At 36.2% G+C, this 26,155-nt stretch overlaps 1 protein-coding gene and 1 long non-coding RNA gene across 6 annotated transcripts in view; one reads left to right on the top strand and one right to left on the bottom strand.

The window, feature by feature from the left end:
* Nucleotides 1-3,209: 3,209 nt before the first annotated feature.
* LOC101750148 (probable DNA double-strand break repair Rad50 ATPase-like) lies at nt 3,210-16,972 on the top strand. The gene is made up of 8 exons (XM_040656015.1): nt 3,210-3,325; nt 3,971-4,063; nt 7,580-7,640; nt 8,050-8,195; nt 8,646-8,846; nt 9,253-9,419; nt 9,829-10,697; nt 12,336-16,972. Exons 1-7 carry the CDS (start codon nt 3,245-3,247, stop codon nt 10,019-10,021), a joined length of 942 nt encoding a protein of 313 aa, XP_040511949.1. The 5' UTR covers nt 3,210-3,244; the 3' UTR covers nt 10,022-10,697; nt 12,336-16,972.
* A 246-nt stretch (nt 16,973-17,218) lies between these two features.
* The window catches only part of LOC112530584, a 44,638-nt gene continuing 35,701 nt past the window's right edge, over nt 17,219-26,155 (bottom strand). For 3 of the 5 annotated variants that reach the window (XR_003072323.3, XR_003072324.3, XR_003072322.3), the window contains exon 3: nt 22,718-25,577. This is a non-coding gene — a long non-coding RNA (uncharacterized LOC112530584). Of the gene's footprint in view, nt 18,736-19,100; nt 20,258-22,717; nt 25,578-26,155 lie in introns of those variants that run through there. The other 2 variants (XR_005842812.2, XR_003072325.3) reach the window with 2 other exon arrangements.

Below are 26,155 nucleotides of genomic sequence, written 5' to 3'. Positions count from 1 at the left end.
TATTGAGGGACCATGTCTAAGACTTTGCACAAGTCCTGGTAGATTACATTGGTTACCTTCCCTTTGTCCACCAGTGTCATCACTCCATCATAGAAGGCTACCAGTTTGGTCAGGGATGACCTTCCCTTGGTAAAGCCATGCTGTATCAGATCACCACCTCATGTGCCTTAACATGCTTTCTAGGAGAACCTGTTCCATGATCTGCCCAGGCACAGAGGTGACGCTCACCAGCCTGCAGTTCCCTGGCTTCTCCTTCCTTTCTTGTAAATGAGAGAGATATTTCCATTTTTCCAGTCCCCGGGGACTTCACCCAACAGCCACAACATATGGTATATATGTATATATGGTGGAGAGTGGCTCAGCAACCACATCAGCCAGCTCCTTAAGACTCTAGGACACACATCATCTGGCCCAATAGACCTGTATACATTCATTCTCATGAGCAGTCTCAGACTTACTCTGCCTTTACAGCATGGGGGAGGGAGGATTTACTCCCCTAGTTCACACCTAGAGGCCCAGGGATATGAGCTTCAGGGAAGTGAGAAATACAAGAATCCTGGCTGCCAATGAAGACAGAGGCAAAAACTCATTTAGTACCTCAGCCTTCTCCATATCTGTCATAGCCAATTCCCCTTTCTCATTTACCAAAGGTGTGCTCTTTTTGGCCTTTCTCTTCTGGCCATTGTACCTATAGAATCCCTTCTTGGTGTTTTTAATATCCTTCGCCAAGTTCAGTTCCATCTGTGCCTTGGTTTTCCCAAACAGCTCTCTGCAAGTCCAAACAGCATCCCTTTGTTCTCCCCAGGTGACACGCCTTTATTTCCACAGCTTGTACATTCTGTTGCTTTCCCTTAGTCTGACCAGCAGGTTTCCTGCCTCACCTTCCCGCTTTCTTATTCTGAGGGATGGGGAGCTCTTGTGCTCCTAGAAGGGCATCCTTGGATAGTAGCCAGCTTTCTTCCACTTCTTTGTTTCTAAGGACAGCTTCCCAGGAGATCTCATCCAACAATTCCTTAAACATCCTGAAATTCATTCTCTCAAAGTTCAGAGTCCTGAAGCCATTCTTTGGATGTTGTGCTGAGGGACATGGTTTAGCAAGAACCATTAGTGATGGGCGAATGGTTGGACTGGATGATCCTGTGGGTCTTTTCCAACCTTAGTAATTCTATGATTCTATGATTTGCCAGGCCTTCATTACTTGAGATAACAAATTCAGCAAGGGGCATGGTCGCTGCAACCTAGGCTCCCTCCAGTCTTAACATCTTTAATGATCTCCTCTGCATCAATTAGCACCAGATCCAGCAGTGCTTCTCCTGTGGTCAGTCTATCCAACACTTGAACCAGGAAGTTATTTCCACACACTCCAGGAGTCTTCTGGATCTCTTGCAGCTCACTTTGTCATTTTCCCAGCAGATATCCAGGTGGTTGACAACCTCCATCAGGGCAAATGACTGTGAGTGCAATGCCTCCTACAGCTGAAGGAAGAAGGCCTTGTCAGCAGGCCCCCCTTGATCAGGTGGCCTGTAGTAGGCTCCTACTACCAGGTGCCCTTTGTTAGTCCTAGCACTAATTCTAACCCACAGGCTCTTGACCTGCTCCTCACTATTTCTTAGAAGGAGCTCCTCACAGTCAATCTGGTCTTTAACACAGAGGACAAAACTAGGGAATAAATTTATTTCATTCACATTTGCTTCTGCATTTAGTTGCTCATTGCATCCTGACTCCAAAACTGGATGTTTCTTCAATATTTTTTAATATATTAGTATCTTCCCCATTCTGAATATTTATGCTGGTTTATTTGCAGAGATTTTCCAGACTTTTCAGTTATTAAATTTTCCTGTTAAATGTAATTTTCTTCTGATGACTGACACAATTGTGTGAGTTATATCTGTCAAGAATGATCTTTCTGTAAAAGGCTGCGCAAAGCCTCATTGCCAGTGCAGAAGATATTTCAGCCTTCTCCTCTGTGGGCATTCTCCTTTACTTTGCACTTGACCCCTTTTCCATCTTCAAGTATTAAACTCATTCTCTCATTAGCTTAGTATGTGACAATTTTTGTGAAGTTTATGAAGTTAATGAGCCCAATGAGGATAAAGTTGAAGAAAAAAAAACAACCCAAAAACAAATTTCATAGTAAAGCATTATACAACTAGAATAATTCAGTTGTTTCCAAAATATGAATGATTGTTTCCTTTGCTTTGATTCTTGGTTGACATGCAAAGTAATGTTCATGTAACTGGTTCTTTCAGCATTCAGATCCAGCTCTTTATGGATGTTTCAGTTTTGCCTCTTAGTGTTAAGTAAATGTCGTTTAGAAAATCGTAGAATCCTTTCACCTGTAAATGTCCACAAGGCTACAGAGAGGCAACACTCTTGTGACCATAACCCCACCGTGCTATGCTTTCCCTAGTGGAAGCATTTGTGCATTTCATTAGTCAGTAGTTCTCCCCAAATCTGAATTATGTCATCTTTGGCTACATTGTACTGAAACCTTTTTCTTCAGCCACTGCTTCTTTAATTCATCAGATTATTTCCCTTTGCCAATGAAGATCAAGACAGCCATTTGGTTTCTGGTTACATGTATGTTTTCCATAAAAATAAATTTCATTCTGTCCAGAGGGTACACACAGAGGAAAGATTCAGGTTTTTTTTTCTCTCCTGAGCAGAAAGAGAAACACAGGGCCTATAATGTGTTTTTAGTTAAAATCTTAGTAAGTAGCTCATAGAAGCACTGGAAATATCCACACTTCTTAAGATTTCTAATTTGATTATATTTATTACACAGTTCTATTGCCTTATTTAGAAAGGCTTTTTTTGCTGAGTTGTTTTCCATACGGATTGTATCTTTAACTTCCCAGCTTTTATTTTCTTTGAAAAGTTAAATTTGTTTAAAATTGCTTAGCCGTGCCTAGAGAGAATTCCTTAGGGTCTGCTCTCAGAAAGACTTATGGCTTCTGCAAAATAGAGGGGAAAAAATAATTACCTGAGCAGAATTTTTTGCCTTAAGTCTACATCCTGTGAAGATACAAACCTCCTGTGAGCAACACAAAAAACTTGCAGATTAAATAAATAAATAAATAAATAAAAAGAAGAATTGGAGAAGGAAAACTAATATTTTGCTGTTGTATAAAATGTTCTCTTATTTGTGTTTTGCTTTCCTATTTTCACTCTGTATTCATTTTCTCAATAATCCTTTCTAATGTAGGAGCAGACTATAACTACTGCAAAACTGTATGGTGACAAAATGAGGAGTCTGAAATCTCAATTAGAAGCTTACCGAGAGCTGATGAACAAGAACAGCCAATACTGGCAAAATATAGCTAAGGTAAACAAGAAGTGCAATTTTAACAGAAGGATAAGAGCAAAAGGAACTTAAAGGGGATGCAGAGATTGTAGAAATCATGCTTTCTTTTTAGTGAAAGTAAACTGAATATACAAGTTGTGGAATTACTACAAAACCATAGCAGTCTCCAAGTGGAGATTAGTAAAATCTTACACAGTATGTTTTCAGAACACCTTTCATATCTTCAGTTCCATGATGAAAACTTGGTGTTAAGTTCTCCCATACTATTTTGCTTAGACACTTGAGAACAATTATGTTTTGATGAAAGAAACATGTAAGGATATTCACCGAATATTAAGGATATCTAATGCTTTTTTAGCGATGACCAGAAATTAAGGTTTATCCTGTTCTTCTTCATATTCTACAACCAAGGAAAAATCTCTGCATGTCCCAAAATTTAAGAAGTGTATTTAGAATCTGATCACATTTGCTTTCTAAATCGGTCAATTTCTATTTTTATTTTTGTGCAAGATCCCCAGGACTTAGCACTCGAGTTCAAATGTTAAAATTTCTCAACCTGTATGGAAGAAAAACAACAAACAATCAAACAAATACTGAAGACCTTTTTGAAAAATGAAGGCTGAGTATAGAAATTCTAATTACTTTGCCTCATCCTATTTCCTTCAGAGCCTCAGGGAAAGTAATAATCAACTGAGCCAAGAGAAGGAAGATCTTCTTCACCAAATGAAACAACAAACAGAGAAATGGGAAGAAAAAAAGGTGAAAACAGCTAGTTTATTTTTTCTGTGTGAAGTTAAACTGTGCTCTCATTTCCATTTCCAGTTCATGCCATTCCCAACAGCCTAAGGGTCCTGAAAATAACAATGCGTCTTTAGATATGTACATCCAAATCAGCTAAACTGCTAGGCACTTGTCTAATTTCAGGAAATAAAAGTAATTTGGTGGCCATTAAGATGTACAGGGTTTAATTCTATGTCATTTTTCCACTAAAAATTGTGTCATTTCTCTGTCTTTTTCACTTCTTGTGTCTTTTCAAGAGTTGTAAAATCACAGCAGAGTTTTGTTATTATTATTATTTTTTTTTTTATTTAGCAAATGATTTCAAAAAACATACAAATTCTTCACCTATTACTATGTTGTAATGCAGCTGGTTGACCTAAGCCGCAAAAATAACTTGCATGGTGTTTTCCAGGAAAAAAGGGCACGATTAAAATTCTTCAGGCTTTGCAATATTTCCTTCTGATAATACAGTATCAGTTTATTAATGATCTGAGGTGGCTGCAGGTGCAGAAAAATCCTGTAGAAAGCAGTAAGCTGTAAGAGCAAGTAGCTATAGTAGTGGGTTAAAACAATCATTTCCACCCTTTTTCTTATCATGGCCAAACTGTATTGCAGCCACATTGTCAGACAATTTTGTAATACTCAAACTTTATTCTTATTGAATCACTGTCAGAAGTTTCTGTTTATCATAGAAGCAAAATAACTTAAAAAAAAAAAAAAAAAAAAAAAAAAAAAAAGGCCTTGGGTAAAATAAATATGTATTGCAAGAACATAGCACTCTCCCCTCATTTTTTTTTTTTCATTGTAATAATTCTTTTTAAGGTGTGGTTGGGGAAGTAGGAGAGATGAGCTATTTCAGGCACATCCAACCTGTAGTTCATGGGCCATGTGCAGCCTCACACAGCTCACACTGCAGCCACGCAATACCTCATGCCATCATGGTGGTAGCTCTGCCCAACAGAGTGGCCCAGCCAGGCTCCATGGCATGGGTAGGGTGCAATGTAGTGCCAGCTCATAATTTTCTGCACTTCAATAGACTGTCTAAACACAGTCATGTGAAAAGTGAAAAACATGCAGCCATGCTTTCCATTTTGATATAGGAATTTGAAGTTTCAAGATTACAAAAAGAAATCAATTTTTTTTGTTTATTTGTGACTCTATTTCCAATAGGCATAAATACATTACTTGAAAATTTTCAAACAGAATGTATTGAGTTGTAATGAAAAATCTGACCATATCTCTTTATCAGTCTCTTACCAGAGAGAAATATCACTTGCCTTACAATCGTGGCTTATTCACTTTGTTGCTTTTTGGCAGTATGAATATTTGTGAACAATTGTTTTCAAGGATGAAGTACAGGAAGAGTAAAATTTCATCAGACACCTTGAGAATTCACTGAGAACTGCAACCACTGCCAATGAACCAGACTGATGCATTAATTTTACAAATACATCAGTTTTATATTACTGTTAATCTGCTTTTAGTATGTTTTAATAAAAAATGCTAAAACTTCAAATAAGTTTTGTTAGTTATATATATGAACTACATCATATATTTTATGAGGGCTGCTGTGAAAGTAATGCCTTCTATTTCATTATGTTACTCCACAACATCAGAAACAGATGTTGGCTGTATGGGAGTAGAGGGTTCTCACCAGTGCAGGCTCTTTTTCATTGCTGGAGAAAATGCATAGCTAATGGTAGTGAAAATGTTGAAAAAATGGTGTTTTGTAGTTGAGAATTTACTCTAAGGCTACCGTGTTCTTTGTATTGGTTGTAATTTCCATGGAAATAATCAGGTGGTAATAATTTTGGAGCAACATTCGTAGATGGAGCCTTAGTCAGTTCCTCTTCACTCAGTGTAGTCCAGGCAAGCCAAAAAGTCAGACACCCATGAACTCTTTAAACTTTGAAGATCTTGAGGCTGTAACACCAGACACTAACATGCAACTTAAAGGCAATTAATTCCTTTACTAACAGTTGTCTTGCTACACTAACAAAACTATATTATTTAACATAGAAAGTATTTGTTTTTAGTTCTGAAAGCCAAAAAAAGTTATATTTTATTTAATGGTCATGAAATGGTCAATGTTATGCACTTTTCAAAAAAAGGTTATGTTTTTAAAGAGTGAAAAGGCTGCTTATGTCAGTAATTCTGTGCCCAGCATGCTTTCAGGACTGAGACCAAAATGCATGTTAAAATAGTTTAATTTATTCCTGGTTATACTGGAGTCCAGCTTTTTCCCTAATATGAAAACACTAACATGGACTGTGAAGTGCCAGTTTTGGCTCCATACAGACACTGAAAACCATAGCCTTATAAATATTCCAGTATGTATTCCTTCTATAAATTTAGCTACATTTATCTGTGGAAATAACAATTTCAAATGATTTTCAGTTTGATTTGAGTGTTGTTCAGTTTTGCCCAGTTTGACCTGCTAGTTTCTTAGTGATATCTTGTCAGAATTGCTTTCCAATTAAACACAAGGGTATATTTCAGATTTACCTATTATATACCTCTCTCCTGATGTTGAACACATTTCAAAATCACGATAGATTCTGAATTTCTTGTCACTGGAGAAAATTACATGTTTTTTTGTTTGTTTGTTTGCTTGCTTTTTCTATTATAAGCTGTGAGTATGATCTAATTATTGTGTTATTTTCTGAATATATTATTACATGTAATATATGCAAGCATTTCTGTAATTTTGAAATCATCATCTTTATGTCAATCAACTGTCATTGTACTACAATAAGAAATATATTCAGGATCATGTTGACACTCTGCTGAAGGAAGAAAAAGTCTCAAAGTCAGATTCAATTTATGAAATAGAGTGCAGATTCCTAAAGCATTTCAGAGTGAAAAATAGGAAGGAATATTTTTTTACAATGCAGCACCACCTTTTGATGAAATTTTGCATAGCATCAGTATTTAAAGTTAAGGTTTTTTCTCCTCTGTTTTATTATGTATCTCAGTATTAGCTGATTCCCAATTGACAAACAGTGAAGAATATAGTTTTTTGCAAATTCTTGAAATGTACCATATTATATTTTAACAAAGAATAGCAAGTGGTGAAGTTATAATGTTATAAGATTTACAGGAAGAAGGCACATCTTTTATGAATCAAGATAGTACTATCAAGATCTGAAGAAAACAAACTTTTCTTGTGTGCTGACTTTGCATTTTGTGCACAAAGGATTTTGTTCTTCAAATTTTTGGGAGACCTACTCTGTAATTTTTATCTCTTTAATTCTAGTAATGTGGGCAAATGGGCATTGGACATTTTGGTGCATTTTCTTGTGAAAATGGTAAAGTCTGAGAAGTCTCTGTTTTACTTCTTTTGTTTTCTTTTATAGCAACAATGAATTACTGCTCATTTCTGTAGGGTGTGACTATCAGCGGCAACATTATTCCATTGTTATTCATTATTACATGTATATTCACAAAGGAAATACAAAAATTGATGTCTTTCTCTCCTCTTTTCTTGCCTTTCAGGTCTGGATCCTTGAAAATCTGTCTAAAAAAATCAGTCATCTTTACACCCAGCATACACTGAGTGAGTTTTGTATTTTGGACATCAAATTCCTTGATCTTCCTGTTTTCCCTCCTGTTTTTCTTATGTTGTGGTGTATACTAGACAAAATCAGTATAAGCTTTTACACTGGAATACAGTATTTCAGATCAAATTACAGAAGTATGTTAGAGCCAGAAATGTCTATCATAACTCCAAACTCTTTAGCATAACTGGATTATTACAGTCAGCAAGACTCTTGAGTAGATTTCTTTCAGCATTTGAATAGAATACTCTAACAGAATTCTTGATTGTCCTAATTCATTTGTGCATTACAAATTCTTGGTTTCTTAATGGAGAAAAATTAGTACACTTAGACAATACTGCATCTAGTGCATAGTCATAGAAATGCTCAACTTTCTCTTGATTACATCTTCTACTGTTTTCAATATAGCTTTGCAGGAATTTCATAACATCAGTCTATATGTGGGAAGAGTGTCAGACCTTGTGGATTTCCAGATCAAAATTCTTCAGCAAAAATCTGAAAAGACCAAAGTAGAAAAAGCAGATGTGCCCATTTTAAAATCAAAAGCAGAACAAGTGAGTAATGCAATGGAAATGAAATTGGTTGGTTTTAGAATTATTTCAGTTGTTTCAAAATATGTCAGGCTGACTAATTCTAGAAAGGCTGAAGTAAGTTAGAAGTCTTACTGACAGCAAAAAATATGGGCAAATATATATGTGGTTTGAGAATGATAAATTGGTGATGAATGATTACCACAGTAAGAAGATGAAGTCTAGTTCTTCTGGAACCAAATAGCATGCTGTTGTCTTCATTATAATGTTAGTATACATTTTACTGCAAAATCTTTTGAAGATCTCTAGTATGAATTGTAAAAACTGTACACCAAACGTTGGAAGTAAGCAACATCTACTTCTTTTAGATTTTTTCCATTTGTGCTTTAACTTGATCATTAATATCACGGAAAATTCATTTTGATGAATAGATCTTGGATTAGCATTTTAAGACATATCTTTGTTGCCTCCCAGGTAGCTAATAAAGAAATGTCTGAAAGCTCAGTGGAAATGGGACCTCTTTGTCAAGCACATACCATCCTGCAAAAGATACAGGAGTCTTTATGGAAACAAGAAAGAGACGTTACTGAGCTACTAGAAAGTGAAAGAAGATATAACAGAGCAATGAAACCTCAAATTACAGTCCTAGTATTCTTGAAAAATCTTGCCAAGAAGGTAGGAACTCCGACACTGTAAAAGTGAAAAATGATTTGCTGAGTTTACAAAGCAGTTCAATCAGGAAAAATGTGTATTTTCATTAATTATTATTAGTATTAAAAAAAAGAAAATTTATTTTATACAAATTGATTTAAAGGCTAAGTTGAAATTTTCAGAATTATACATGGAATTAAAGAACTCTTAGACCCTCACTGAAAATTGACCTACAGAGATCTGATTAGACCAATCTGAATACTCTTTATTTGGGACTATTTTAAAAGGTAAATTAGTGACAGTCAAGAATGGCATCATGGAAAAAAAATATGTGTTTTTCCTTCCTTCCAGTTCTTATCTGAACAACATGAATTACAAACAGATGTATAAGTTTTGCAGAAAATTTAATAGTATTTTTGATCTATTGTAGGTTCACACCATATACTGTGATGTCCCTGAGGCACAACAGTACATCAATCAGCTTGTCAGGGAGAACGAGGTTGAAAGGGCTGATTGGAAAGAAGCCTTTAATAACGCTCAGGCTGACATTTTGTCCTACGAGGTATCTTATGGAAATGAACCTATAGATGACAAAAGGTATATAGGACTGTTAATAATGATAGAAATAATTTTTAAAAAGTAATGAGCTGTTTACATACAGAGAAAATACATTTTAAAGATCTTTGTTATAATTTTCATGCAAGGTTTTTAACTTGGAAAAAACAATCTAAGTATTCTATAGTTATATTAAAAAATAAATAAAGGAGCTTAAAAACACCTGTTACAAAGAGCAGGAAAACAATTCAGTATATCTATCATATGCAAATTTTAACCAGCATGTTATAAAATATGCTGAAATAAGCTTATTTGGCAAGTCTGTTATAATATCAACAACTTGTTTTTCTACATTTTTCAGGATGCTTCTTCCTCATACTCTGGGTAATTGCACCGTTCTTGTAGTTTTAATAATTAGTTCCTTACAAACTCTTCATTTTATTTTGAACAGTGACAGGACACAGATCTCAACAAAGCTTTTCAGAAATCTTGGGAGAGCAAAGTCTGAACTAGAATTTGTTGAAACAGAGAAGACAGTTTTTGATTGTATTCAGACAGGGGAAATCCCCAACTGGATTAAAAGGGATTGTCTTTATGTAGCCTTGGCAGGTGAGAAATCCTTTCATCAATTCAGAGATGGCTAATTATCCTCTGCCAACTTAATTTTTGATATAAGAAAACAGAGTACAGCAGTAGCATTTAAATTCATATTTCAGTAATGCCATATAATATCCCATGAAACACCTCCAGTTATATTTATTTTAATTAATTACTATACAAATTTATAAGACTGGGTGTTTTCATACTTGTTCCCCTTTGCTCATTTTTTCTTAGGTGTCTTTATCATTTTAAAATTGTATGTATTGTGTACAATGTGTCTATCTATTTCAGTGTGTGTTCAAGGTAGACAGATCCAGAAGACCCTCTAGCTTGATAGTCGTGCATTGAACACAATGGGAATTACAGAACTCAGAGGATAGTATCCACTACTGAAAAATCTTACAAAATATCCACCGTGTGAATTTAATACATTAGGCTCTTCTGAGAAGAAATAACTTTCCAATATTTTGCTTGTTTTTTTTATGATTTTGCAACACACAATGTGGTTTAGTGGTCTAGACAGGGAAAGAGGAACAGCTATGATTACTATTCTATTTGAAGAATTATTATGTCTAATTTAATGTATTTACTGTGATATGTGTTTGTCATACATAACTGCACAATTACCGGAACTGCCTAGAAGACCATAATGATATATGTTCTAAAGAAACAAGTCAGCATTCAGAGGAAATCATGCAAAAGTTTGAAATGGAAATGAAGGTAATATATTACAATATATTATACCATATGGTTTTAAATCATTAAAACAAAAAATGCCATCCTTTTCTGTTCTATTCTTAAAGGATTTGAGATTTTCTCTGGAGTGTATCTTAAAGTACATATGCAAACAAGTGATAACTCTTTGAAGTGAGTTTTTCCTGCTGAAGCTGAATTATAGAATCATAGAATCACAGAATAACAGAATCACAGAAGCATAGAATTGTTTGAGTTGTAAAGGACCCTTAAAAGTGATCTAGTTAAACTCCCCTGCAGTGAACAGGGACATCTACAGCTAGATAAGCTTGCTCAGAGCCTAGTCCAACCTGACCTTGAATGTCTCCAAGGTCAAAATATATGTAGGTTGCTCCAAAAGTAATGCCTCCTATACGAAGAACACAATATCACTATTTGATAGAGCAAATTCTAAGCTACAAGACTCTTATTTTATGCCATTAGGTATGCATTTTGCCAGCAATGAACAAGAACCTGCATGTCACAACCATAAGAAGTTTCACCAATAGAGATGACCCACTCTTTCTCAGCTGCTATGATGGTGTCATTGCTAGGAAAATGTTGCCAATGCAGTCCCTAACTTATCATCTCAAACAGATGGAAATAAGAAGGAGCCAAATCTAGAGTATACTGTGAGTGTGGTAGGATAGTCCAGACAAGACTGGGAATATGCTCCATGGTCTTCGAACTGATATGGGTCCTTGCATCTTGTTGTGAGAGAGAAGTTTTCTTCTTTCCTGGCCTAACTCAGGATGTTCAAGCCTTCAGCTTGGTCAATATTTTAATTTAGAGGTGAGAGTTGATGATTTGTCTGGGTTTCAGGAAATACAGAAGAATCACCCCCTTTCTACCCCACAAGACAGTGCACATCACTTTACCTGCTGAAGGCTGCATCTTCAACTTTTTCTTCAGTGGAGAATTACAATAATCACTTTTTTGATTTTGGCTTACAGTGGTGAAAACACATCTAATCACCAGTAATGATGCAATCCAGAAAACTCAGAAAACAAATCTCAGAGTGGTTCAGTAGGTCCTGTTTCTGTTCCTGTATGAGTGTTTGTATGACCCACATGGTGCAAATTTTTAAATATTCCAACATGGCCACCACTGTTTCAACATATTGAAGCTGATAACCAGCTTTGTACACAATTCCCTGACTGTAATCCACCAATTCATGTAGATGAGGTGATGCAGACACTCCTTTTTTCATGGTGTAACACCTGTGCATGGCCATCGTGAACATGATTTTTCATCCATCACACAGCAAAAAAAAATGTAACAGAATATCAGAATATCAGTAGAACGCTCAGCCTCCACTGCCATAACACCAACATCTGCTTCTGGTACTGTGGGGTAACATAACGAAATAGGAGGCATTATTTTCAAAGCAGTACTTGTACTTTAATGATACAGCAGAAAACAGAGCATAATAAGGGCCTTGGTATATTTTTGTTGTTGGACATCAAACTGAACAGTCCCAAAACTGCCATAAATTATTATTTCTTTTACTCTGGCACTAATACAAAAGCTACCATGTTAAATTAATACACAATAATTTTTCATTAATAAGTGATGTATACAACTATTTATGTTCACAATTATTAATTATGTCACTGATATTTTTAGGTGATCAAGAAAACAATGGAACAGTAAAAAAACACACTAACAATGGAACAAATCTCCTGTTTTAAAGGGGGACATTGGATTGACATCTTGGATAATAGAAGCACTTTCTACAGTAGCTTTGTGATAAAAAATGAATCGGAAGAACTTCAAGCCCACTATTCACTCTCAAGAAACTTTTGTAGGAGTTTAAGTGTTTTGAAATTTCTAGTCACTTTAAGAAATATTTTGAAGACATCTTTAAAAACAAAACAACAAAACACACATACACACACAGGCCCCCATTATTATATCCTGAAAGAGTATGACTGAAAGAAAGGGCCTAGATGCTTTATTTAAGCAGACAAAGATCTGTTTGTAAGTGGATGGGATTAATCTCACTAAACTTCCAATGTCTAAAATTTTTCATCTAACATGTATCTATAAGAATATAGAGATGGCTCCAAGCTGTATTTTTCCCCAGAGCACAAACAGCTCTGTCCCATGGAGAGTAGGCTTGGGGTGAACTGCTGTTTGGGTGTTAAAATTTTAATAATAAGCATGACCTGTCCAGATGAAACTAGGAAAACAACAAAATAACTTTTTGTGTTGGGCTTTTGTTACTATTTTTTCAAGTAAAACACGTACTCTTAGCTTTAAATATTTTGGACAAAGAAAAGCACATTTGTACACAAAAGGAAAATTGTGTTGCTTTTTAAAGACCTTGCTGAAAGATGCATGGCCAGCTAGTAACACTCATTGTAGTAGACCACCATTCCACATGAAAGTCTTCAGGGAAGTCCCAGACAGACTACTTTTCTTTGTCCTTCCCTTTTTAAAGTAATTAGATAGTAGGGACACTGTTTTAATTTTTTTCATAATAAAATAAAGGGAACAAATCACAGTGGACCACACTATATCTGACAGATCATGTTATAGCGCAGCTGTGAATTTTGTATATGTGTATATGGGTTGAGTTGAAAGTGTAAACCAGCAGATGCTTTTATGTATTGATGTCAGGGTTATAAGATTCTTGTTATTGGTATTCCACATCATAACATCATGTAAAGCACTGAAAGTTAAAGAGTTGATGCACCACTTCCATGAACTGCTGATTTTCCAGGTACCTGGTTCTCAGAAGGGAAAAAGAACTACATACCCCAGAGGACTTTGCATTCAGAGGGAAAGATAAAACTCCTCGCAAGTCATGAAACCATGGAATCACCAGGTTCCAACCCCTACTAGATCAAGTACTAGACCAGGTTGCCCAGGACCTCATCGAACCTGGTGTTGAACACCTCCAGGAATGGGGCATTCACAACCTCTCTGGGCAACATGTTCCAGCACCTCACCATATTCTCAGTGAAAAATTTCTTCCAACATCTAGTCTAAATCTCCCCTCTTTTAGTTTAAAACCATCCTCCCTTGTCCTATCACAACCTACCCCTGTAAGAAGTTGATTACCTCCTGTTTACAATTTCCCTTTAAATTTTGGAAGGCCATAATAGGGTCCCCCTGCAGCTTTCTCCTCTCCAGATTGAACAAGCTCAGTTCCCACACCCAGTCTTTGTGCCCCTTCTCTGGAACCTCTCCAAAATCTATCATCTTTCCTGCTCTGCACCAGACCTGGATGCAATACAACTGCTGCCTTGTGAGGGCACAGTAGAGAGGGGTAGTCACCTCCCTCACCATGCTGGCCACTCCTCCTCTGATGCAGCCCATGACACCATTGGCCTTCCAGACTACAAGTGCACACTGCTGGCCCATGTTAAGTTTTTCATCTACCAGAATCCCCCCTTGTCAGAAGGGCTACTGATATATTCTTCCAGTCTGTATACATACCTGTGATTACCCCAGCCCACGTCCAACACTTCACACTTTGCTTTGTTGAATCTCATCAGGTTCACATGTGCTCACCCTCCGGGTTTATCAAGGTCCCTCTGGATGGCATCTCTTCCTTTTGCTGTATCAACTGCACCACTCAGCTCGGTATCAGCACACTTGCTGAGAGTGCACTCAATCCCATCATCTATGTCATGGATAAAGGAGTTACTGAGACAAGCCCCTGGTGGACACCACACATCACTGGCTTCCACCTGCACACAGAAGCACTGACCACAACCCTCTAGCTGCAACTTTCCAACCAATTCCTTATCCACCAAATACTAAACCCTTCAAATCTGTATCTCTCCCATTTAGAGATTATGCTGTGGTGCAGGACCATGTCAAGTGATTTGCAGAAGTCCAGGTAGATGACCTTCCCTTTGTCCTCCCCTAATCACAGTGCCCTCACTGAATCATAGAAGGTCACCACACTCGTTGGCATGATCTGCCCTTGGTGAAGTCATGCTGGCTGTCTTGAATCATTTGCTCACCCCTCACGTGCCTTAAATATATCTTCTAGGATAATCTGTTCCATGATCTTCCCAGGCACACAGGTGAGGCTTACCGGCCTGTAGTTCCCTGGGACCTCCTTCCTCCTTTTCTCATAAGTGAGAGAAATGTTTCCTTTTTTCCATGCCCTGGAGACTTTCAGCAGCATCAGGCAACTCTCTCAGGACCCAAGGATGCATGTTGTTCGATTCCATAGACTTGTACACATTCAGTCTCATGAGGGGGTCTTGGACTTATAGTCCTGACCTTATAGTGTGGGGCAATTTGCTCCTCCAGTTCCCACCATGAGTTTCAGGAATGTGAATTTCAGGGAAGTGAGAAATATGAGAATCCTGACTGCCAGATAAGACTGAAGCAAAGAACTCATTGAATACCTCAGCCTTCTCCATATCTGCTGTAGCCAGTTCTCCTCTCTTGTTTAGCAGAAAAGGTATGCATTCTTTGGTCTTTCTCTTATGATCAATGTTGGTCTTTCTCTTATGATCAAACTCCTTCTCGGTGTTTCTATCAGCTCTCAGGAGGTTCAGTTCCATTCCATCTGTGTCTTTGCTTAACTAATTCCATCTCTGCATGTTTGGACAGCATCCCTGTATTCCTCCCAGGTGAAACATCCTTGTTTCCACTGCTTGTACATGCCCTTCTTTTCCTTCAGTTTGACCAACAGGCAGTTGGTCAAACTGAAGGAAACAGTTTCCTGCCTCCCTTGCCTGTTTTCCTAGCTCCAAAACAGCATAGAAAAGTACAAATTCTAAGTGTGTTTTAGATTACATACATTACTTGAATTATTTTAAAGTATTCTGAATAATCTGTTCTTACAATGTTAGTCTATTCTTAATCAAGTGTTATTATTATGCTGCATTAGTGAAAAACATTTTTTTTCATTATATATCACTTCATATGCTGGTTCTCTCCATTATAGCTTGAGCCATTACAGATTTCCAAAACATGACTCATAGTCAATTTACTCTCTGAGATATTTTTCACTGCAAGACCCTTACAACTTGTGGGGAGGTAATCTTGAGTAGAGACTTAACAGCACCCAGTAGACGAAGCTGGTCACAAACTCTTGAACATGCGTTTCTATCAGCTACATGCATTCAGTAAGAAGATCCGGTATATTATAAAAACATGCTCAGGAGAAAGCTGTCATCTTCTAGCGAGATAAACAGAATTTACTTTCCTAAAGAAAGCCCACAGTGACTGCAACTGTGTGGATGAGTTGCTCTAATGAAAGGTACCATCTTTTCCTGCAATCCTTGCTTTTCTTGACTCATTAAAGACCACAACAACTATAAGACCTACCACTATTCAGACATGGTTTGCTATTCCTTGTCACCTAGTTCTGAATTGATGTAGCCAGTACACATTCAAACCAAAAAAGCCTTATCTTTCCTTATGTAAAGTATTTCTCAATTTTCTGGTTCTTCTCTATCTCATTTGAAAGTTACCATTTAAAATTCCTCTGTGTAAAAGGAGGAAATATTCAGCTCTTTCTAGAAAACAAAAAATATTACCTCCTCCTCCATGGTATAACTCTTCAAGAAATTAGTTACTTTTATGGTTCTATTTTCAGTTCTGACATGTATTGAAGTAAGTAGTTCAAAACCAGCTCTATCATACTCCCACTTGGGCAACTCTTCATTCCAGATTCTAGGAAACACTTTCATGAATAACACCTGTTATACTTCGCTTTTCAGAAAGAGTCTACTGCTCCACACTACACACAGATTTGATGTAGTTCTGCATAGATTTGTTGGCCCAAAACTTATATCTCGTATCTGTGTGAAAGGGAATGTGAGCTCAGGAATTACTGTACATGCAAATAATGGCATCTTTTTTGCTGTTCTGCCTCAGACAAGAATGTAGCCCAATGTTCTGAAAAAACTTCAATTGCTCAACTGAGTATTTTCCTTTTCAGGTTTCTATTAATACTCTGCTCTTTCCTTGCAAGTGCATTTTCCCAATGAATGAAGCCAATTGGTAAAATAAATGTACCAATTTCATCAAAAAGGTGAAAAATATTCTGAGAAATGTCAAATTTCTTAAATCATTTATAGGGAAGTATTCCTACTCCTGAATTTTGAACAAAGAATTATCCTTTTCCTTTACATTGTTCAAAATACTGCCATCATTAATTTTATGGCCTTTCTACAGGGATGATTGTTATAAAATTTGGAACTTTAGAGTCAAAGCTAGTGAGAAATGTATATTCCAGAAAATATGGAAGGCAAGAAAAGGTTCCAAAATAAAATTCTCTCTGTCAGAGCTCAAAATATTATTCAGTAATTGTTTTAATGTGCTAATTTTCATACCAGTGTAAACATTTTAGCTCCACACACTTCCTTTTTTTTTTTTTTTTAATAAAAGTTGAAATATATAAGGTTATAGTTATGGGGAAAAAAAAAAAAACAACTTGAAAAATCTGAAACACTGTTCAATCACAATCAGAGAATTAACAAAGCTGTCAAATGTAAGTACCTGTGACTGTGAGTGGTTTGTTTGCACCAGTCAGCTGAGCCAAGTCCCTAATGATTCTGCCTATATGCTAAATTGAATTCCAGTTTCATTAAAGTATTGACCTGTCATTCCAATAGTTATGCACTAAAACTTATATTCTTTTATAACTGTATGTCTGTTCATTATGTGCTTCTTCTAATCTGAAGTACTTACTCCAAAAAGAACACTCTACAACAAAACATGACTATGACAGTGTTTTTATGCAAACAATTTGATAAGTGTATTGTAAATATATAATGCTTGGAACACAATGTCTGCTCCCAAATGCCATTAATATAATTATGGACTATTTCAATTGAGCTGTTTGTCTGCCTTTCTGCAGTAAGACCATTGGGATGGAATGCAAGAGAAAAGAAACAAGGATGTAAATTTCACTAAAACTTAGATACATTATGGTGATGAAACTCAAGTGAAAACCAGCTGGTGTAGGCAATAAAGAGGGTAATTTTAAGTGCAATATGATGAACACATCACTCCTCAGGATGTAGCACCATCGACCACAGCCCAAGCATTAGACAGGACTAGCCCAGTGCCAATCCACCATCCACCACTGCGAAATTAAAAAACAAACAAACAGTAAATATTTGCAAAAAACTATATGGTAATTTCATACGGGATGTACATACAGACCACCAGTTGGTTTTCCGTAGCCGTTAGAATGTTGATGTATTTGGCAGTGAGATACTTAATGACAGTTTTAAATTAGCATTAAAGAATTGAAGTCTTGTAGCAAACCTGAGCTGTGTTAGGAGTCCAAGAAGTATTTTTAGCAGTCTACAGCTATTGATTTATCCAATGTATGGCACGCGAATATTATACAAGGTCTTCTCTGAAAGTAATACCTCCTATTTTATTACTTTAGCCCAGAACGTCAAAGGTGGATGTTGGTGGTATGGCAGTAGAAGCCAAACCATCCCACCAATATCCCTTTACAATGGAAAAAAAAGAATCCAAAAGCCTCTGCATGACATTCTGTCACCAATAATAGCCTTTTACAGCAATTTGAGAAACATGAGATCTAAAACTTCATATACCTTCTACTTATCTGCTCAAGTTATTCCTGCAAGATCAATTAACATTTTCTTAGAATATGCCCTGACTCACAGCAATTACTACAGCATATAAATGAATATAAACTCATTGAATGTGTGGAAACAAAAGATTATTACATACATTAATTTTTACAATGTTATATTATGGATCAGATCTAAGCATCCTTATGTCAATCACTCTTTGAAATGCTTTTTATTAAAAGAAACACAGTAGTAATAACATTTGGTCAGAGCTGAAAGTCACAGGCAATTTAATCTGCCTGGACATTTTTTAATAGTTTTTTTTTTTTTTTTCATGTAGATTTTTGTTGTACAAAACTACAAAGCACTTGTTTAAATGAGAAGAAGTCACACTCAATTTTTTTTCTAGGTTTACTTTGTCAGACTTCCTATGTCTCCATCTACATAAAAATGTTATTACTTGTTCAGGGTGGATGTGACCTTTCTAATGCAGGACAGATCTGTAGAAACACAAATGAAAGATAGTTTATTGTCTTTTGAATATTTAAAGAATAAAAGAAGCTTTGATTTTACATTACTGTGAACATTTCTAGGTTAGAAGTCATGACAGTAAAACCTATGCATTTCCTGTGCATGTATATCTTGCTTAACAGTATGAAATCAAGAAGAGGTATAACTAAAAGACAGAATGTACACAGGAGATCTGGGAACAAATGTGTACTTATTGTGTGATGAGTAAGCAGCAAAATGTGTCTATATCAAAATAGTGTCATACTACCCTGGAACAGTATTTCCACAGAAAACATCCCAGAAAAAAAAGAAATGTTCAAGTTGTTCCCCACAGAATAATGGGTGAGGCTTCCAGTATGACTAAAAGTCATATTCCATTTTAATATATAGTGTTTCACAAACTTTCACAAAGCAGAACCCCAGATGAAACAAGTATGAAAGGCATAAGAAACAGTTCTGATAATTACAGACACAAATTATTCATTACATAGAAAAGGGAAAGGGAAAGGGAAAGGGAAAGGGAAAGGGAAAGGGAAAGGGAAAGGGAAAGGGAAAGGGAAAGGGAAAGGGAAAGGGAAAGGGAAAGGGAAAGGGAAAGGGAAAGGGAAAGGGAAAGGAAATCCTTTGGTGAACCAGCTACTTCATATGAGGCACTTGATAACTGCTTTAGTATTTTGCTCGATTTAATACAATTTTTACATAGCCTGAGGTCACAGTTTAGCGCAATGCATTTTCAGAGGCAAAGAGATGCAAATATGTAGGATTCAGGTAACTCAAGGCTTTTAAGATGTCCTCCAGCCAGATTTTCTTTAAAAGTTAGGTTACAGAAACACACATACATACATGTGACATATATACATACACATTTCCATTCTAATAAATGCTACAGCTGCTTATAGCTGAAAAAGAGCATGAGACAAACTCTCTCTTCTGAATACTAAAATACTAAATGCATTGTTTCCCTTAAAATAAATATAAATCTGAAGCGAGTGGGATTTTTTCTTCATTTTGTGGTCTCAAGCAGTGATGGTCCTGGAGATATGTACTCCAGCTGCTTCTACAGCATCTCTCGTATCAGTCTCTGCCTTACCAAACAAAGCCTTCTGCTGCAATTCCTCTTTACTTGAGGCAGAGATGAGGTTTACCTGGGCTGCCTCCCTCCTCTTCAGAAGCAGACTGTGACATGGCCATGGGCTCAGTCTTGTTCCCCAGGCAAACAAGGCAATAAAGCAGTCTTAAGCCTCTGTAGCCTCACTGTATGCATTTGTGGTGTGCACAAGAGCAATGCTAGAGGTATGTTCTCCTAGCCTTCATCTTTGCAACACATGAAATTGGATTTGTTGGAGGTCACTTCTCCCACCATTACCTTCTCTATCTCTGTCTCATTACATCAGTGGCTCATTACTTTGCCTTCTCTACTCACCAAGTTCCTGCTGTCGACTGCATTTCATTTCCACCACTCATTGAATTCCTTTGTTCCTCCATTTCAGCACCCTTTGGCAAAAGTCACAACTGCATGTTTAATACAAGGAAACATTTTTAACTAATTGAAACACACAAAACTTTACTAGATTACTTAAGGTTGGCTACAGGCAGAAGGCAATTAAACTCTGTCCCTGGTCTTACAAATATTTCAGGACATTAATGGCATGCTCTGCAAGGCAAACAAGCTGCGCTGTGTGACAAACAGAGCACTCTTTGTGAAATTGTTTGGGTACTCCAAGGGAAAGCATACCTCATGTCTATAATGTGCTTGCAATGCCAGAGAAATTAGGGGCCTCTTGCTGTGACAAGTCCTTTTACTGGAGAGGTTGTGGTAGATTTGGTTCAATGATCACACCCAGCATTTCTGGGGAGGCTAGGAGTCTGAATACAGCTACTTTTAATTAATGCTGAGACAGGACAACTGTTGTATTTTCTCAAATACTGTTGCTTTGTAAAAGGTATGATCACTGAGAACTATTCCAAACAGAAGGTGAAAAAGAAGGTTAAAAACATTTCTGCTTTCCATGAGACAGCAAAATGCAATGTTGTGTTACAAATAATTTGGAGGAAAAAAAAAAAAAAAAAAAAAGAAAAAAAAAGCCAGATATTATTAAAGTTATTCTTTAAAAATCTTAGTGGGATTCCCATCTTGTTATATATCTTTTTGTTCTCTTGTAAGCCAGAAGATGCAATATCTAAAGTACTCATCTGACGTTTAGACTCAAATTTAAACTCAAGAAGACTCTAAATTCAAACTCAAGAAGTTTTATGCCAGTCAAGCTGAAGTTACCCTTTGCTTAAGATACTTTTATTCATACTCATATAGAAAGTGAAAAATACAACTGTTTATCCTTTCTCTACAGAGGACACTCTGAAATGTGATACATATCTGTTAATAATATTAAACTGAATTTGTTTAAAGTTTGACATCTATTCATAAAATATGAATTAATTCAATGTAATGCATTGCTAGTATTCTGTTCATCTTTCAGTATGAAAAGTAGATGATTCACTCTCGAGCAGGTATCTGAGCTGAGTGAGCCCATGAGCAAATGACAGCACATGAACTTGTTTGTTTATCCATAGGACTGATGACATAATGTTTCTTCGGCAAAAATAAGCTGCTTTCTTTTTTCCCTTTAAAAGTTGCATTTTTGCTGTCTTTTTGCTGAATTTTGTCCCTCCTTCATTGCCTCTCATTTATATAATATTACTCTAAAGGACTTTCTCCTTTGCTGTATCAGTTAGTACTTAAATTCTAATATACTGAAATCCATAGTACCATATGCAGAATATGTATTTCATACCTAATTTTTCCTTTGTTTTCATGGTCTCCTTTTAACAAGAGCTATGAGTCACAGACAAATTCTAAGAATATCTAACATTATGTGTTAATTTAAATAGTGAGTTTAGAATAAAGATTTTTTTTCTCATTTCTGCTTATGGACTGCAATTTATGTCATAGTGCAAGAAAATAAGCTCTTATGCAATGCAAAAGTTGAACTGAAAAAAATGTTAGGATAAAATTTAACATGATCTATGGTGCCACATTTATCAAATCCTTCTTGAACTGTACAACAAAACTAAAATTCCAAGAAAACACTTTTGCTCAGAAAAAACAAGGTTATTTAATACAAAGTTTAAATACCTTCTATATATCTCAGAGAGTCTGTTCTGCAAACCTGCGTATTTCTGGGAAGTAGCTGTGTCAAAATGTACTGAAATTTATGTTCTCATTGAAAATGACATTTTGAACTGCTTAAGTTTCATTGCTAGTTCAATACGCATGGAAAAAAAAATTCTGGCTTTCTGAACTGTTGTTAGTTGCCATAGTAATACCATTGAGGTGAACATTCTGACATGAACAAAGCTGTCTCCCAAACATTTTTTATGTCCTGCCCAAAGTTTATTCATTTTTCAGCCAGATTATTTGATTTCAGCTAGGTCATTTGATTATTTGACAGTTGTCACTGAGAAATCTTGGGTAGATCTAAAAGTAATGATTCAAAATGTTCTAAAATAAAGTTCTAAATATAAGCATCATAAAACTGGTTGTTTATCTTTCCAAATTTCTAGTCCTATGATAGGATCTATTATCTGTCTGTTAGTTGAGGGAAACAATTTTTTACTACCTAGGAAATGCTTACAGTTTCATAACATGCTTATACCAAAACAAAATCTAAAAGTAACATGAAATTACTTCTTTTTCCCCACTGAGTGTAGTTACTAAGAAAATACAGGTTTAATAACTGCCACAGGAGCTGTAGAAGATTGGGGGAATCTAGGTAAGGAGGCACCTATTCTTATCTTTATAGATTTTATCTAATTATTATTTTCTTTAAGAAAGGGAAATGGAAATTTTGCTAGTTTCAGTCCTCTAACATAGGAAAGCTTCCAAATACAACAGAACAGGAAGGTAGACAAAAAGTAATCATAGCACATCTGATACTGAGAATGTCAGGAGAGGCAGAAACTGAACACAATCTGCCAGTTTCATCATTTTTTTAATGGCGCGTCACAATAATGTCATTTCAGATTACTTGCAAATTATATTGATAGACTGACTATACAACAATGGCAATAGTGTTATTATTTTTTCACCTTGGATTTAAAAAGATAAATAGGACCACTACAAAAGGAAAACAAGAGATTCTGAATATTTGTAAATATTCAATATGATCAATACCAAGATCCTACAATGTATAAATGCAATACCAAAGAAAATTCAGCTTACATTCATAGATGGCTGGCTGATGAAAACACAAATGTCTTTGACAAAAAAACTATCTGCCTTGTACAATGTCTTCAGTAGTACAGGGGATACATGGAAGCAACAGAATGAGGTACTTGTGTTTAACTTGATCAAACTTTCATTTGTGCCCTGGGAAGGTAAAGCATCATTACTGGATCGTTTTTTTGTTGTTGTTGTTTGTTTGTTTGCTTGTTTGTTTGTTTTGATTTTTAAAATTAATTAAAGTAATTAAATTTCCTATGGAAATAATATTTATTTCCAATTCCCAAATTATTATAGTTTGTTTTCAAAATAAATAATAATTTTCATTCAAATTCATTTTTACTTCTTTTTTTCCAATACATACTTCAGCATTTTAAGAATACTAAATGATGTCAAATTTCACAAAGTAGTTTTGTTACAAAATGAAAACTGAAAACTGAAAAAATGATTTTCTTTCCCTTCAGCTCATTTAGGGTATCTTATAATAGAATTACAAACATAAAATATTTGGAAATGTTATGGAAATCTTGGGAAAAAATCCACTGACAAATGGTGAAAATGTTTTTAAATGATGAGAATAAATATATTAATGTACTTAGAAAAAGAATTCATCTTGACTTTATGAAAAGTAAGCACAGCTGCCTCAGAAGTGTCATTTATTGCGGAAAAGATCTCATTTGAAAACATAGCTTCATCATTTTGACTTCTTTAGTCTTCATACAATCACAACATCGGTAACAGAATGATAGAATGGTTTGACTTGGAAAGGACCTCAAATATTGGCTAGTTCAGACACCCTTGCCAGGGGCAGGGACAGTTCCACTAGACCAGGTTGCCCAAAGCACAATCCAGGCTGGCCTTGAGCACTTCCAGGGATGGGTCATCCACAACTTCTCTAGCAACCTGTTCCAGTGCCTCACCACCCTCATAGTGAAGAGTTTGTTTCTAATGTCTGAACAAAATTTATGTTCTTGTAGTTTAAAACCTTGCCCTATCTCTGTATTCTCCGTTAAAGAGTCCCTCTCCATTTTTATTGTAGGCCCCTTTTAGATATTTGGAAGGCCACTATAAGACCAGCTCTGTGCTTTCTCTTCTCTAGGTTGAACAACCGCTAGTACCTCAGTCTTTCTTTGTATAAGAAGTGCTCCAGCCCTCTGATTATCATGGCCATCTTTTGGACTAACTATAATAGATCTATATCTTACATTTTCAGCTTGGGAACCCCGGTACTCCAGGTGGAGTTTTATGAGAATGAAGCAGAAGGAGAGATTCACTTCCTTCATCCTGCTGTCCATGTTTCCTTCTTTTGATGGACTCCAGGACACAGTTGTCTTTCTTGGCTACAAGCACAGAATGCATGTTTAACTTTTCATCTACCTACACACTCAAGTCATTCTCCACAGGGTTGCTCTCAATCTACAATAGAAAGCAATATGTCAGTTACTACCCTAACCCTACAACTCCTTGACAAATCTGAAGCACAACAAAATATGGTTATTTGAAATCACAGTTATTGGTGAGTTAAGAATGTGATGGGTTGACCTGGACTTGCTGCCAAATGCCCACTCAACTCTCTTCTGCTCCTCAGTGGGACATGGGGAGAAGACATGGGATGCAGTTCTTCAATACTGGGTCTGTGCACAGTTCTTTAGGAAGAAAATACTCCAGCATGTGTTCGCTGTGGATTCCTCACTGCAGCTCCTAACAAGGTAAACTGTGTCAATGTGGTATTTTTTCCACAGACTGCAGCTCCTGAATGCAGATCTTGTGTATTTCCACACACTACAGCTTCCTTCAGATCGTACCTATTTGCTGATATGTGAATCTTCCATGGGCTTCAGTGTGGATATATGCTCCAGCATGTCCTTAATGATGAGAGTTATGAAAAACAAATAGAAATCATCATTAGGACCATTGTATATCTACAATGTTATTTAATTTCAAACCTGAGAAACTGGAATTTTGACCTTACAGTTTCCGCCTTTGAAATCTATTGTTATTGTGTCTTCATGGGTTCACTCTTTAAGAAAAGTCTGCAATGGACTGCACTTGTATGCTTAACAAAAAAATTGTCAGGAGTAAGGAAGTACTTACTGGATGTCTGATCCAAAGCCCCTTTAAATCTTTCATCTCATACACCACTGCATCTGAACTGTTATTTCTCCATGGTTTGTAGTGTTTCAAAGCATTTTTTTTAGTTACTTTTAGAAATAACAATATTTACAGAGAACAAAAGAACTGCCCAGTAGTACTTTCCGCATTTCACATTTTCCTTTCAGTCCATTTCACAGAAAGAATCAGAGAGCTGTTCAGACCTGAAGGTACCTCTGAGATCATCTAGCCCAACCATCTACTCCAGGCAGGGTTAGCTTAAGCAGGTTTCACAGTACTGTGTGCTGCTGGATTTTGAATATCTCCAATGACAAAGATTGAACAGTCTGCATCCAAGACCACACACTAACCCGCAATTTAGTGAATAAAATACTTATCTTTCAAAATCATCCTCATATTCAGCACCTGTAATACAGCACTTAGTGAACACAAATTTAATTTCAAGTTTGATTTTGAAACAGTTGTCTGATATTCAAGTATTCTTCATCCTGCAAATATTCACTAAAGGCAAACAAAAAAATATTGTTAGTGTAAATCCTCAGAGGACTGTCTTAAGCAAGTCTTGGAAAGGCTTCTACATTAATCAGCCATAATAACAGAATAAGGACTCTCATTTTGAGTTTAAGTCTTGAAATGTACCACACTGTAAACTGAAATCAGAACAAAACATTATAGCCTTCAGCGATAATAACAAAAAGCAGATGCAGAAGACAGTCCAGCTAGGCAAGTAAATCATTAATGGCCTGTGAACATGAAATTACTCTGCAAAAAGATTAAGGAACTCCCAGATGTTGTTCAGATAAAGCAGCAATACCATTTTACCCTGTGCAGAACAAAGTTCAGTTTTATTTACATTAGCACCAGAGCTTAAGCTGCAGCCAAACTCATCACACCACGACTACATCAGTATCACTCCAATGGTGTATTTATGTAAGGACCTGGCTAAGAGCACAATTTCCAGATATTGCTAATAAATATAAGCAGCATTTAAGCCACATATCAGCAGACAGGTAGCTTTACAGTTCTGCCGTCTCTACCCAATCTCATATAGGGTTCTAAACATTTCTGAAACATAATAA

Source organism: Gallus gallus, chromosome Z, assembly GCF_016699485.2.
Source record: "Gallus gallus isolate bGalGal1 chromosome Z, bGalGal1.mat.broiler.GRCg7b, whole genome shotgun sequence".
Classification (NCBI taxonomy): Eukaryota; Metazoa; Chordata; class Aves; order Galliformes; family Phasianidae; genus Gallus; species Gallus gallus.
The sequence above is the reverse complement of the archived record's forward strand: the minus strand, read 5'-3'. Positions and strand labels throughout refer to the sequence as shown.

Bases quoted from the DNA above. Each gene is read 5' to 3' on its own strand.
- LOC101750148 (XM_040656015.1), top strand. From the start codon at position 3,245: ATGAGGAGTCTGAAATCTCAATTAGAAGCTTACCGAGAGCTGATGAAC. The intron at 7,641-8,049 runs GTGAGTTTTGTA...TTTTCAATATAG, and splicing joins TTACACCCAGCATACACTGA to CTTTGCAGGAATTTCATAAC. The intron at 8,847-9,252 runs GTAGGAACTCCG...GATCTATTGTAG, and splicing joins TGAAAAATCTTGCCAAGAAG to GTTCACACCATATACTGTGA.